Raw genomic sequence first — 16073 nt, forward strand, 5'->3', positions numbered from 1 at the left:
CATTCTCAAAACTAGCTGTTCAATCTTCAAATGATTGTGTCACTTGTGTCCATGCAAATTGTTACGTACAATTCTCTGCTGAATAGTCTCACCCATAACATAGTCTCTCTAGTAGTTTACATCGGAACATCCCTCCAGAGTAGGCCTACACTGTTATGCTGACAACATGCCATTTGACTGTCTTATCAACAATGACACGAGGCCTTGTCATTCTGATGCACAGTGACTGACATGTTCATTGGCTTTGAGAGATGAACTAGGATTTCTTATTGTGGCCTATTGCTATAGCATAATAATGTATACAACTTGATGCACTATAATAGCCTATAGAGCGTGCTAAATGCAGTTTCTAACCGGGCGTACTTATTTATTTACAGAGTGTGGTTTGTGTTTTCATGCGTATTGTTATTATTCTGTTGAATTCTATGTTGCCAATCTTTAAGGTAGACTTTGTTTTAGGCCTCCTAGCCTACTATTTATTATTTGTTGTCATTGGTGTCGCCTAATGATATGATGATCACATTTGACAGCGAGTGGAGCCACGGTATACAACATAGGCCTAAAAAAGATTAAACAGATAAAGGAAGATAGAAAGAAAAACACGAACACATTGCACTTATAGCCTATAAAAAGCCCTGTTCTACAGTGATGCCTTTGGTATTGCACTAGGGCTAGGCCTATAGATTTGCCAACAGCTGAAGCTGTTGTTCTGTGAGACGTGCAAAGCTATCAGACTTCTCAATAATGCCTCAAAGGTGCTGACCACTGCATTGCATAACATGTAATTTGCACTAAACTAAAGCAATGTCTGAAGAATATCAAAACCGCAAATTGCGCAACTTTCTTTTTCTATCAGGCACTTATGTAGACAGCTTCGCATCTGGGGCTGATGGAGACACAGGCGCCTCGCTAGCAGATCGCAGCTAGCAGTGTGAATGGAAACATGCGGTGGTTAATGTTTACTACGCTGACTACAAGGCACCTGTGGCCGAATCTTTTCACGAAATCGGTCAACAGCACACCACTGCAGCGCATACTCTCTGCTAAAATGGTAAGTGTGCTTCATCACAGACGATCTCTTGCAGGGCTAAATTCAGTTTGCTAACTTAACAACCCCCTGCAGCCATGACTGAATATCTAAACGAGAGGCTGTAGTGTCGTCAGGTTATCCGCCAGTCTGACGACCTATCCAAATAGCCTACACGGATCGAGTGTCAGCTGGCAGCCCTGTCGTTTTACGCATACGTGTGACGTCCACTGTTGCGATTAGTTACCAAAAACACTCGTCTTTAAAATGAGAACTTTAAACACTTAGGCTTGGCAGACTGCTATAGTGCCACATTACATTTGGACGACTAAAGAACACTAACACTGCCTCTCTCTTTCTGTCCTTCATACGCTTGTCTGTGTAGTTGCGTGAATTGACAGAACGCTCGTCTGAAATCGTGTAAACTAAAGTGAAGTGGTGGTGCTTTTGCTTTATTGTAGTGCCATCTAGTGGAATTGTCCGGAACTGGCATGCTCCTATTGTGTCTGTTATACATCTACATGTATCTGTCTGTGTAGGCTATTCAATGTTTGTTTGTTTGTGTATGTGGGTTATATTTGTCTTCCTCTTTATCTTTGTGTGTGTGTGTGTGTGTGTGTGTGTGTGAGACCATGGACGCCCACTGGCTGAGCCCAGCTGAGCGAGAGCAGCATCTGCTGGAGCTAAAGGCCACAGGTTGGGTGGAGATGGAGGAGAGAGACGCCATCTACAAGGAGCTCACCTTCAAGACCTTTAACCAGGTTAGGCACACACACACACACACACACACACACACACACAGAGCATGCTCATCTTCAAGACCGTAGACACACACACACGCACACACACAGTGTGCTCATCTTCAAGACCTTTAACCAGGTTAGACAGACAGACAGACAGACAGACAGACAGACAGACAGACAGACAGACAGACAGACAGACAGACATATAGTGCAGTCAACTTCAAAAACTTTAACCATGTCGCACACACGCATGCAGACACACATGTAGACATGCGCCCACATAGTACGCTCACCTTACAAGGTCACCTTACACACACTCACACTGATGCACACAAACATGCCTGACCTTTAATCCTACAACACACACACACACACACACACACATTCATAATCAGCACACACATAATCCTCACCAGGTTAGGTCAGCAGCATCATAGACCAGACTGAAACTTTACCCTCGCAGTGTACCAAACTCAGAGGTACCCACCGCTCACCTTCTTTGCCAACGCAGCGTACCAAACTGAAACTCGTAGTCATAACCACAACAACCACCACACACACCTGATATACCGTCACAAACTACCAAACTCATATAACCAGAAATGTCAAAATAATGTGTTGAGGCACAACTGGACTTTGGAGTCATATGCAACCCTGCTACACACAAATGCAGACAAGACACAGTTAAGGAGAAGTTTCTGAGTAGGTTCTTTTCCAGTGATGTGACCCTGGGAAACAAGCTGAGAGTCTGTAAGGATCTACAGCTCACAGGTGAAATTTTGTTTCTGGCCGCACGATGGCGCTGTTGCTCCATGCTTAGGCAGCAGGACACCCATGCAACATCTGTGGAGCTCTGTCTCAGAGCTGGTAAGAATGCAGGATGCCAATTCAACACTGCAAAATCCTCTCAGAAATAACCTCCTGCCCAAGCAGAATAACGGAAACACTCCGATTCGTTAAATCCAGAGTGTGAGTGTGTGTTTGTTTTCTTTGTCGCTCCATTACGCATTGGTATCACCTGTATAGGTTGTTCACAGAGAGGGTCTGACCCTCAGAGAGCAGCCGTGCAGATAACAATGTGGAGGAGAGACTCCCTTTATCAGGAAGAGCCCTTGAGCTAACCCTTAACCTCCTGTGTCCAAACACTCCAAGTTATCTAGTCTCCGTCTGCCACTCTGTCATTGATGTATATGACCGTTAAAATCAGACACTCGCTTCTTACTGAAACAGGCCAGGCTTTTTACAGTGTTGCTGACAATACAATCAAAACATTTTAAACATTGTTTAATGAAAATGATTCGTATGAGTCTATCAAGGCCTGTAATTCCTACATCTGCCAATAGTAAGCAATAAAACATTCACACGCACGCCTATATTTGATGAGAAGGATTCTTATAAGATTATCGAGGCCTGTAATTTCTACATCTGCCAATAGTAAGCAATAAAACATTTACACAGTCCTACGTTTGAAGAAAAGGATTATTTTAAGATTATCGAGGCCTGTAGGCCTATTCCTATATCTGCCAACAATAGTAAGCCATACTGAGCTGAGTCAGAAGTGCCCGTCAGCCAATCATTTGATCTGATTTGACTGATGTGTTCTAACTTGGAGAAACTCAGGTCTGTGTTGACACTTGTGTGGAATGCTTTGGAAATGTTTTAGTTTTTGCTAAAGAACAGTGATCACCCAGACCATATATTACTCTGGCCCCGGTCCGGCCCAGTCACGGCACCGACCCGGCCCTGATTTGGCTGTGATCTGGTGGGAATATGGGGCCAGAGTGCTCTGCGAGAAATGAAATGGTGCCATTTTGTGTGAAAAGTTTGACGTCAAAAACTGAGGGGCTGTCTTCAAAGCACATCCCGTGTCTCCAGAATTGGATGCACATCTATCGTGTAAAAAGCTACAAATTGCTGATTTCACAGTATCAAAAACACCAATATTTACTACCGCCCAAAATCACTTCCAAGGGAGAAATACACACATCATCAACTAAAGAATACTCCCTCCTCGAGTCTCGTCTTGGAGAGCATGGAAACAGATTAACTGTGGTTTGGTGGCGCCAAGCAACAGAAGACTGGATGACAGTATATTATGGTCTGTCTGGTTCAGTCTAGTTGACATTCACACATATTTTGCTGCTCATGATATTGATCTTGTGTTGAACAGCGCAGCTAAGCTCCCTTTAATTGTGGGTATATCCCTGCGAACAGCACAATAGTGTCATTAATAATATTATTAAAATTGGTGTGAGTAATATTATGAGTATGTTACATACAGTGGCCTAATACGTATGCAAGAAAGCACGCTAAAGGTACTTGAACATGCATTTTTGTAGAATATAATAGAAAGGTAATGAAGAAAATAAATGTATAAAATGTATTGATATGTAACCTAATTTTCTGAAGCATGTTTTCTCTGGAGGAATGAATGTATGCCGTACACGCTTATCAATCAGTCAGCAAATTATACTTACAACAATAACAAAAATGTTCTCCCTACTGCTAAATATCAAAGTGTACCCGCTTACTCTTGAATGGCCCATGAACCAAACAGAATTGAAATGATTATATGTTGCCACATTAAATTGTTATTAACAATAATACATTATCAGGGAACTTATCAGTACACTTATCCGTTGAGTTTACCTTGAATAGAAAAGATGACAAAAAAAAACAAAAACAAGGCTCTCCCACAGCACGGTTAGAAGCCTTTATTCAACACCAACTACATGCAAATACACTGCCCGGCCAAAACAAAGGTCAGCACCTGGATTTAACTAAGCAAACAGGTTAGAGCCTTCCTACGGGGGCAGTGCTATGATCTGGGGTTGCTGCAGTTGGCCATGCTGGTTCAGCAACGTTATGTGCCCAAAGAATGAGGTCAGATCTACATATACTGAATGACCAGGTTATTCCATCAATGGATTTCTTTCTTCCCTGATGGCACGGGCATATTCCAAGACGACAGTGCCAAGATTTTTTTAACAGGCTTAAATTGTGAAAGAGTGGTTCAGGGAGCATGAGACATCATTTTCACTCATGGATTGGCCACCACCGAGCCCAGACCTGAACCCCACTGAGAAGCTTTGGGATGTGCTGGAGAAGACTGCACAGTGGTCCGAATCTCCAGTCATCAATACAAGAGCTCGGCGAAAATGGAAATAAATGTTGTGACATTGCAGAAGCTTGTTGAAGCGATGCCACAGCGAGTGTGTGTCGTAATCAAAACTAAAAGTGGTCCAATGAAATATTAGAGTGTGTGATTATTTTTTGGCCAGGCAGTGTAGGCTACATGCCAATCATGAGTTGTTTCACAGTCTACCTCCATCATTTGTTTGCACTTCAAGGTGATAACTTTAAAAAGTGATTGACAGGGAAGGAAATGTGTCATCTGTCTCAGGTCCTCATTCTCTAGTTTTTTTGTGATGCATTCTTGTTTGTAATGCAATGTTTATTGATTTTTCAACTTGGGGAAGAATACAAAGCATTAGCCAATAATGGTTGAATTAGCCCCTCTAGGTTTTTACCTACAAATGGATATTTCAGATCAGGATAAGCGTGGTATTTAGTTTAGTACATTTAACCATTTCTTTACACTAATGTGTAGCATGGCTAGCAGCATTGATAAATGGGAAAAGCCTTTGTGGTTTTACCTGTTTGCATCGCGGTGTAATAAATAGGCTGGGTCAGTATTGTGCTGTCAAACTGTGTAGCACTCAGATCGGAAGTGTGTGTGTGTGTGTGTGTGTGTGTGTGTGCCAGCACCAGCCGTTGAAATCCAGGAGACAAACCGCTGAATGAGGAAAACTCCTAACGCCCACCTTTTTGATCAAACACACCCTAACGTGGCGCCAACCTGTCCCAGGACTCCGGCATGTTGATGTGGATGTTATGAAATTGCCAAACCAATGTGAGCTAGTAATCAACATAGCTTTATGCCCTTTGTTGCCCGGTCCAACCCAGTGTGTGTGTGTGTGTGTGTGTGTGTGTGTGTGTGTGTGTGTGTGTGTGTGTGTGTGTGTGTGTGTGTGTGTGTGTGTGTGTGTGTGTGTGTGTGTGTGTGTGTGTGTGTGTGTGTGTGTGTGTGTGTGTGTGTGTGTGTGTGTGTGTGTGTGTGTGTGAGTGAGTGTGTGTGTCCAGAAGTCCAGAACTGGACATGCTCCTCATGGGCTTTAGGCACATTGTGTGTCTCTGTGTGCGTTTTAATTCATTCAATCACCACTGATACACTCTTCTGTCTAAAACAGCAGATTCTAAACATTTGTATTTTTCCCAAAATATGTGTTAAGATGCCAAAAGTAAAATATTTATTTTTCACAACCGAAGGGACTCTTTTATTATGGACTACTGTAGGAGTATAGTGAATATCAGACCATGTTAAATATTTCATTTAATTCTTGCTGTAAGACGGTATGTATATTGTTTAGATAATTATGAAAACATATTTGTTTACATTTCATTTAATTGGAGATCTGTGTGATTGCAAAGGAGAGTACCTTTGGGCTAGACGTAAGCTGGATGCATTATGGGATGTTTGGGGTGGAGGCATGTGTGTGTGTGCGACTGTGCGTGTCTATGAGGCTTCCAGTAGGTAGGAGTAGGGGGGCCTCTACGCTTTATTTTTGTGGTCCACAGGGTCCACTGCAGAGTGTGTATGTGTGTGTGCGTTTGTGTGTGTGTGTGTGTCAGGGGATTGGTTCAGGAAGGATCAGCAGCGACATAGGCTGCTCTGTTACGGACCAGAAACACACAGATTTGTGTTTGTGTGTGTGTATGCTGATGGGATACAGGTGCAAAGCTTTCTACCTACCCTGTGTGTGTGTGTGTGCGCGCGCGCATGCTTGTGTGTGTGTGTCTGCATACCCATATATGCAATCCTGTGTATTTGTGTATGTGTGTGTGTGTATGCGCACATGTATGTGTGTGTGTGTGTGTGTGTGTGTGTGTGTGTGTAGCTATGAGGGTCCCTTGAGTTTTTCTCCAGACTTCAGAATCTCGCTTGTGGAAGATTGGAGGTGAAAACCACTGGTCCCTATCGAGAGAGTTCAGCAGTTACACTCGTACATGCACACACACACACACAGAGACAGTAGTTAGACACACACACACGCACACACACACGCACACACACACATACATAGAGACAGCAGTTAGATGCACATGCACGCAGGCACACACACAGACGGAGAGAGCAGACAACGAGATAATGCTCATAGTAGTGACAGCATCCAGATGAATGATGTTTCATATAAAACACACACACACACTCACACTCTCCCACTCCCACATGTCCTTCTGAGGGCTGTTAGCAGACTTGTTCCTCTCTACCGACTGGCTAATGTGTATGTTGAGACTCAAAGGGTAATGCAGATGCTCTAATCTCGTGTGTATGTGTGTGTGTGTGAGAGAGAGTGAAAGTGTGTGTGTGTGGCAGAGAGAGTGAGAGAGACTCTGACGTGCAACCTCTTTACACCTCTTTTGTGTGTGTGTGTTTCTGTGTCTGTGTTCTTTGACGACCCCTTCCACAGGCACACGTGTGGGCACACACACACACACACACACACACACACACACACACACACTCACTCTCTCTCTCTCTCTCTCTCTCTCTCTCTCTCTCTCTGTGCCCCCACTCCTCCCCCGCTGTCGGGCCCCATTAGTGTGATGGGGAGCAGAGGCCTGTTTGGCAGGCTGGGGGCTTTCGATCAGAATGATTTCTTTCACAAACAATCAAATTGGTTAAAATGTTTCATGTGCCACAGAAACCACTAACTATCCCATCATTCCAGACCAGCCCTCTCCTCTCCCCCTCTCCTCTCTTCTCTTCTCTTCTCTTCCCTTTTTCTTCTCCTCTTCTCTTCTCTGCTCCACTCTACCCCTCTTCTCCCTCTGTCTGTTTCATGCTTTGTCTTTGTGTGTCATTGGAAGATGAGGCGGGTTGGGGATGTTGTGTGTGTTTTTTTTTTTTTGGGGGGGGGGGGTCACATTTTTCCAATTTCATATCTCAAACCCCACCACCCACCCCATCCAGCCCTGAGTTTGGGGTTTGGCTGCATTCTCTTGTGCTCCCCCCACCCCATACACACACACACACACACATTCACACACACACACACACACACACACACACATACACATACAGCCCGCCACCATCCTGCAGATCTCTGTGAGATCTTGGTACAGTGTGTGGTTAAAGGGACCCAAACACTAGCTTAACACTAGACTGTAAGAGGTGCAGGTCATCGAGACTGACCAAGGATACCTGTGGGCTCACCTGTGCTATAATCGCACCATCAGTGCAGCCACAACCCCCCGACACACACACACACACACACACACACAGTCATCATCATAATCAGCACCGGGGTTTGTGTTTAGTCGCTGGCTGTATGTGTTTGGTTGTGTGAGTGTGTGCCAGTGTGTGTTCGACTGTGTTTAGCTGTGCTTGGCTGTAATTGGCTGTGTTTAGCTGTGCTTGGCTGTATTTGGTTGTGTTTAGCAGTGCTTGGCTGTAATTGACTGTGTTTAGCTGTGCTTGGCTGTATTTGGTTGTGTTTAGCGGTGCTTGGCTGTAATTGGCTATGTTTAGCTGTGCTTGGCTGTAATTGGCTGTGTTTAGCTGCGCTTGGCTATGATTGGCTGTGCCGAGCCAAGTCCGGCAGGTCCCTTTTTTAGAGCCTCTGCTGGATGGAGTTTCAGCTCTGAGGCTTTTTGGGTAATTGAGGAGTGGAATGCTGACTCACACACACACACACACACACACACACACACACACACACTTTCTCTCTCATTCTCTCCCTTTTCAGTTCTCTTCCCACCTCTCATCTGTTATTATCCTCTCTTCTCCCCTCTCAGATCCACTCCAATCTCTTCTTTTCTCTCCTCTCCTCTCCCCTCTCCTCCACTCCTCTCTCCTCCACTCCTCTCCTTTCCTCTCCTCCCCTCTCCTCCACTCCTCTCTCCTCTCCTCCACTCCTCTCTCCTCCTCCACTCCTCCTCCACTCCTCCTCTCCTCCTCTCCTCCTCTGCTGTCTGTACCCCAGGGCTAATGGGCATATTTGGATGAAGCTGCTCTATTGGCATCAGTATTGCAGATGGCATATCACATTATGGCAGTCACTATTCATATTTCAACTGTGTGTGTGTTTGTGTGTGTGTGTGTGTGTGTGTGTGTGTGTGTGTGTGTGTGTGTGTGTGGTGTAATATTGATACTCCAGCAGGCTGAACAGAGGATACAACAGATTCTGTATGATGTTGTGTTTGTGATTGTGTGTGTGGGGTTCTTGGCATAGTGGTTGTGCATACCTAATCTATTTAATTGCATGGCCAAACCAATCTGTAAATAAGAGCCGTGTGTGTGTGTGTGTATGTGTGTCACTCCACTCCACTCCGATGTAAGAGCGTCTCATCCAGCATTTTATGACAATCACGCGGTAATCACCCATAATGCTCCACAAGGATGGGGTAGGAGGGTTTGTGTGTGTGTGTGTGTGTGTGTGTGTGTGTGTGGAGACAGGGCACTCCACCGGGTGGTTCTGATTAGTTCAACACCGAGTCTGTGGAGTGTCACAGTAAATTACCAGAGACTGACAGGACAGCTTGTGTGTGTGTGTGTGTGTGTGTGTGTGTGTGTGTGTGTGTGTGTGTGTGTGTGTGTGTGTGTGTGTGTGTGTGTGTGTGTGTGTGTGTGTGTGTGTGTGTGTGTGTGTGTGTGTGTGTGTGTGTGTGTGTGTGTGTGTGTGTGTGTGTGTGTGTGTGTGTGTGTGTGTGTGTGAGTGTATGGCTGTGTGTGTGTGTGTGTGTGTATGAGTATAAGACAGACAGACAGACAGACAGACAGACAGTCAGAGAGTAGAGCATGTATGGTGATGTGTGTGCGTGGGTGTGTGTATGAGACAGACAGGCAGTCAGAGAGTAGAGCATGTATGGCGATATATGCGTGTGTGTGTGTATGTGTGTGTGTGTGTGTGATGGTGTGATTTGCACATGTGTAGGTTCCACGTTTGATCTCAGGTTCTGTCTCACCTGTTTGGGTTCCACGATCTCAGTGCAGAACGCGTCACACGTCACACACACACACACACACACACACACACACACACACACATACAGTGCCTATAGAAAGTCATCATACCCTTTTGAAATAGTTACTTTTTTTTGTCTTACAGCCTGAAATCAAAACCCATTTAAAAAAAAATCTTTTCCAGTTTTATTTACAAATTTAGCTGCACAACATCAAAATAATGAAAAAAAAGTCAACAGTTCTGAAAATTAATAAAAAATTAAAAACTAGAATAACAGGGTTGGAAAAGTCATCATACCCCTGACTTAATACTTTGTAAAGCTTCCTTTTGCTTTCATTACAGCCATCAATCTGTTTGGATATGTTTCTATTATAGCTTTGCACACCTAGATAGAGGAATATTTGCCCAATTTTCCGTGCAGAAATGTTAAAATGTAGTAAAATTCTGTAGGGAATGGCGATGGACTGCTCTCTTCAAGTCAATCCACAGATTTTCTATAGGATTAAGTCAGAGCTCTGACTTTGCCACTCAAGGATATTCACCATCCTATCCTTAAGTCACTGCTTTGTTATTTTGGCAGTATGTTTAGGATCATTGTCGTGTTGGAAGGCGAATGACCTGCCCATCTTCAGCTGTCTAGGAGAGGGACACAGGTTTTCCTTAAGAATGTGGATGTACTTGGCAGCATCCATTTTCCCTTCTATCCTGACCAATTGCCCAGTCCCCGCTGAAGAGAAACATCCCCACAACATAATGTTGCCCCCACCATGCTTCACACTAGGTATGGTGTGTTTTGGGTGGTGTACTGTGTTGGTTTTCGCCAAACATTGCGCTTGGAGTTCAGGGCTAAAACACATCTGGAATATTCTGCTACCTTGTGGAAAAAGCTTTTATGGTCAGATGAGACTAAGATCGAACTTTTTGGAGACTAAGATTGAAGTTTTTGGACTGAGCTCCAGGCGCTAACCAAACACAGTATACACACCCAAACACACCCAAAACACACCATCCCTACTGTGAAGCATGGCGGGGGCAACATTATGTTTTGGGGATGTTTCTTTTCAGCGGGGACTGGGCAATTGGTCAGGATAGAAGGGAAAATGGATGCTGCCAAGTACACCCAAATTCTTGAGGAAAACCTGCGTCCCTCTCCTAGACAGCTGAGGATGGGGAGGTCATTCGCCGTCCAACACGACAATGATCCTAAACATACTGCCAAAAGAACAAAGCAGTGACTTAAGGATAGGATGGTGAATATCCTTGAGTGGCAAAGTCAGAGCTCTGACTTAAATCCTATAGAAAATCTGTGGATTGACTTGAAGAGAGCAGTCCATCGCCATTCCCTACAGAATTTGACTACATTTTAACATTTCTGCACGGAAAATTGGGCAAATATTCCCCTATCTAGGTGTGCAAAGCTATAATAGAGACATATCCAAACAGATTGATGGCTGTAATGAAAGCAAAAGGAAGCTTTACAAAGTATTAAGTCAGGGGTATGATGACTTTTCCAACCCTGTTATTCTAGTTTTTAATTTTTTATTAATTTTCAGAACTGTTGACTTTTTTTTCATTATTTTGATGTTGTACAGCTACATTTGTAAATAAAACTGAAAAAGATTTTAAAAAAAAATGGGTTTTGATTTCAGGCTGTAAGACAAAAAAAGTAACTATTTCAAAAGGGTATGATGACTTTCTATAGGCACTGTACACACACGTCATCTTTGGTAACTCCAGACCTTCACTGTGTTGTTTATTGACATTTGTCCATGTTTAAGAAATGAGTTTGAGAGACAAAAAGGCCGGTACCCAACAATCCCAAAAGACAACTCTCAATAGAGAGCTTAGGCTGTCTGTCAGCCGAACCACTCTCCGTGTGTGTGTGTGTGTGTGTGTGTGTGTGTGTGTGTGTGTGTGTGTGTGTGTGTGTGTGTGTGTGTGTGTGTGTGTGTGTGCGCCCCGATTGGCCAGTCATTTAATAATGGCCTGCTCTCCTAATGAGTGGTGAGGAGAAGCAGGCTGCCGTCTCTAATTGGCGGCCGGCTCGAGTTGCAGGAATCTGTCAATTACTTCAATTGATCAGGAGATTGTTTCCTTGATAGCCAATTTGATCGGGACGCTGATCGTGTTGCATTAGGCTGAGTGCGAGAGTGGCGGGTGTGTGTGTGTGTGTGTGTGTGTGTGGGGAGGGGGGTTGGACTTGTCCAAATTGGCTTGGAAGGCGGCACTGCTGAAGCGTGATTTCCGCTGCGCTGTAATTGGTTGTAAGGCTCAGGCGAGGCACAGGGGGGTGTGTATATGTGTGTGTGTGTGTGTGTGTGTGTGAGGGGGTGAGTGCAGCGCGTGCGGGGCAGAGGGGCAAGTGAAGATGACGGGTGGGGAAACAAGGGCAGTTCAGTGGAGGTAATTAGTGAAGGAAGCGTTTAGGGGCTTAATTGAGATTGCCCAGGGAAATTGCTGTGGATTGACTGACTGGCCGCTCGCTTGGCCGGCCGCTTGGTCTCGGTCTCGGTCTCTCTCTCTCTCTCTCTCTCTCTCTCTCTCTCTCTCTCTCTCTCTCTCTCTCTCTCTCTCTCTCTCTCTCTCTCTCTCTCTCTCTCTGTGCCAGGGGTTCCCCCGGCTCTTTAGTGATAATTAGAATTCCCTCCAATCACAGCCCAGCCGCCCGCGATCTGTGCTGATTGGAGGACACACGAGACCAGAAATATGAGAGGTGTGTGTGTGTCTGTGTGTCTGTATGTGTCGGTGTGTGTGTGTGTGTGTGTGTTTATATTCTTTCCATCACTCTGAGAGTGCACATCCAAATCAGCCAGCAAACTTTGCCTCATGCACATTTATTGGCGTGACTGTGTGTAGAACGTTGCCAAAACATCGAGTTGTATTCAACAAAAACAAACAAAGTTAAAAAGTATAAACTCTCTCTCTCTCTCTCCCTCCCTCCCTCTCGCTGAGGTACCATGGCCCCCCCCCCGTAGTGCAGGTCAGGTACTGTCCCACTAATGCCCAAAGTCCTGTTCCTCTGCCCCTCCCCCCAGCCTTTGTGTCTACCAGACCTTTCTTTATCCTTCTACACACACACACACACACACACATCCACACATCTCTCGTTTCCTGTTCTGCACACCTAATGCTCTCTCGTTTTTTTCTCCCACTCCCTCCTTCCTTCTGTCCTTCTCCCTCCATCTCTCTCTCCCTCTCTCTCTCCTCTCTTCCATTCATCCCTCTCTTCCTCTCTCTTTCTCTCTCTTTAGGCATTTGGCTTCATGTCACGAGTAGCCCTGCAAGCAGAGAGGATGAACCATCACCCTGAGTGGTTCAATGTTTATAACAAGGTGTGCGCATACTTCTGTGTGTCATACGTGTGTGTGTGTGTGTGTGTGTGTGTGTGTGTGTGTGTGTGTGTGTGTGTGTGTGTGTGTGTGTGTGCTTGGCATTCATGAGACTGTGTGTGAGTGTGCGTATACACAAGAATAAAGGTATATTTGTCTGTATGAAGTGTTGTATGTGCGTGTGACGAGCAACGTGTGTGTGTTCCTGAGGGTGTGTGAGTTTCTAAATCTATGTCTGTTTGCATTGGACTGTGTGGTTGAGGCTGTGGCCGTACGTATAAGTGTGTAAGTGTGGTTACTAGTTTGAGACTGTGTGTGCATATATGGATGTTGCGTAAATAGAAATTGTGTGTGGTTGTGTGTGTGTGTATGTGTCTCAGGATAGACCTCTGATGTTTACTGTCTTTGACGTAGGTGTATGTGTGTGTGAAAATGTGGTGTTGTCATGATGTCTATACAGGTGTGCCTATGCGTGTCTGTGTGTGTGTGTGTGTTTGTGTGTGTGTGCAAGAGTGAGGTTTTGGGGGGGCGGTTGGTAAGGAACATTGCAGGCTTTACTGGGTCTTTTGTGGATTAGAGTCCTACAGCAAACACGGCTGGGAAAGATGGGAGGGAGAGAAAAGGATTGTGTGTGTGTGTGTGTGTGTGTGTGTGTGTGTGTGTGTGTGTGTGTGTGTGTGTGTGTGTGTGTGTGTGTGTGTGTGTGTGTGTGTGTGTGTGTGTGTGTGTGTGTGTGTGTGTGTGTGTGTGTGTGTGTGTGTGTGTGTGTGTGTGTGTGTGTGTGTGTGTGTGTGTGTGTGTGTGTGTGGTATGGACTAGCTGGGAAAGACTGGAGGGAGAGAGGATTGGGAAAGTAATCCAGACATTTTCAAGAGAAAATCTTCTACAGAGCACTACCTCTCTTTCTCTCTCTCTTTCACCTCTCCCTCTTTCTCTCTCTCCACCTCTCTTTCTCTCTCTCTCCACCTCCCTCTCTCTCTTTCTCTCCCTCTTCATCTCTCCCACTCCCTGTCACTATTTATCACATTCTGTTTCTCTGTTCAGTCTTTTTTCTTGTTTAATTTGCCACTACTTCTTGCATTAGTCTTTCTTTCTTTCATTCTTTCTTTCTGTGTTGCTGAAAGTGCCAGTAGCTATAACATAATAAAGTGGGTGAGTGTAAATCTATTTAGTGTGTGTGTGTGTGTGTGTGTGTGTGTGTGTGTGTGTGTGTGTGTGTGTGTAAGGAAAGGAATTCACCCTGTAATCCACTCTTTATGAAAACCACCGCAGGACGGGGCAGGTTCTATGATCTCAAGCCTCTCTGTCACACACGCACACACACACACACACACACACACACACACACAGAGAGAGGTCAGCGTGTGAGTGGGCTGTGAGGTCTGCGGCGGTGTAGGAAGGGAAATTCGGCTTTTATTGACGGGATTTTCTGCCTCTGCCACAGGTCCAGATCACATTAACTACACACGCATGTGGAAGCCTCTCCAAGAGGGACATCAAACTCGCCAAGTTCATCGATAAAGTAGCCCTCACCATCTAGTGTGTGTGTGTGTGTGTGTGTGTGTGTGTGTGTGTGTTTGTTTGTTTTTAAAATGTGATCCATATAGAGAGGCATGGTGATTTGGACATTCCTGAATGCTGTCTTCCTTTGACCGACGCTGTATTTAATAAAAAAAAAAAAGGGAAATCATGCTAGCCTATTGTGTTTTTATTCAGTTTGAATGAAATGTTAGTGTCATAATTTCAATATTCATAGCTTGTTAGAAGGCTACAACGATTCCTTTGTGACGTTTGGTGAGGACTAGGAATGCTATTGAGTAAGTGGCCTCTACAACAGTGAACTTCTACTGCTCACAACAGTGAAATTCTAGCGTTTTTTCTACAGCATTAATTCTATTATTACCATCACTGCTATATATTTCCAAACAGGTTATGGGAGGTGTCATTCTGAGATGTATCAATTTATCTACCACTGCAAATGTAAATATATATACTGTATATATTTTAATATGATCGTCAACTCATTTGAATGTCACTTAGCAACCATATGACATCAGAAGAATGTGCAGTGGTGTCTCTTTTTTTTCCAGTGTGTGTGTGTGTGTGTGTATATATAACTCTCTGTAGACTATATAACTCTCTCTTGTAAAAAAATATACATATATATATATATATATATATATATATATATATATATATATATATATATATATATATATATTCTTTTTTATTTTCTTTTTTTTTTTTACAAGAGTATTCGCTCACCTGTCTTGAATCACATATGAACTCCAGTCACATCCCATCCTTAATCCACAGGGTTTATTATGATGCCGGTCCACTCTTTGCAGCTATAACAGCTTCAACTGTTCTAGGGAGACTTTCAACAAAGTTTAGGAGTGTGTTTATGGGGTTTTTTGACCATTCTTTCAGAAGCACATTAGTGAGGTCACACACGCGACTAATTCATCCCAAAGGTGTTCTATTGGGTTGAGGTCAGGACTGGGTGCGAGCCAGTCAAGTTCATCCACACCAAACTCTGTCATCCATGCCTTTATGGACCTTGCTTTGTGCACTGGTACACAGTCAGGTTGGAACAGGAAGGGGCCATCCCTGAGCTGGACTTTGTTCCTTAGTTCCAGCGAATGGAACTCTGAATGCTTCAGCATTAACCAAGAGATTTTGGACAATTCCATGCTCCCATCTTTGTGGGAAGTTTGGGGATGGCCACTTCCTGTTCCAACATGACACTGCGCCAGTTCACAAAGCAAGGTCCATAAAGGCAAGGATGACAGAGTTTGATGTGGATGAACTTGACTGGCCTGCATGAAGTCCTGACCTCAACCCAACAGAAAACCTTTGGGATGACTTAGGGTGGATATTGAGAGCAAGTCGCCTCGTTCAACATCAGTGTGTGACCTCACAAATGCGCTTCTGAAAGAATGGTCAA

The 16073-nt window shown here is 44.4% G+C and overlaps 1 protein-coding gene across 2 annotated transcripts; it reads left to right on the forward strand.

The window, feature by feature from the left end:
* Positions 1-867: 867 nt before the first annotated feature.
* On the forward strand, positions 868-14816 carry LOC134079641 (pterin-4-alpha-carbinolamine dehydratase 2-like). Of its 2 annotated transcripts, XM_062535733.1 has the most exons (4): positions 870-1051; positions 1657-1788; positions 13049-13129; positions 14571-14816. In XM_062535733.1, exons 1-4 carry the CDS (start codon positions 944-946, stop codon positions 14664-14666), a joined length of 417 nt encoding a protein of 138 aa, XP_062391717.1. In that variant the 5' UTR covers positions 870-943; the 3' UTR covers positions 14667-14816. The 2 variants fall into 2 exon arrangements, with proteins under 2 accessions (XP_062391718.1, XP_062391717.1); XM_062535734.1 differs by lacking the exon at positions 13049-13129 and having other exon boundaries at positions 868-1051.
* The last annotated feature ends 1257 nt before the right edge of the window (positions 14817-16073 follow it).

This window comes from Sardina pilchardus, chromosome 5, assembly GCF_963854185.1.
Source record: "Sardina pilchardus chromosome 5, fSarPil1.1, whole genome shotgun sequence".
Lineage (NCBI taxonomy): Eukaryota > Metazoa > Chordata > Actinopteri > Clupeiformes > Clupeidae > Sardina > Sardina pilchardus.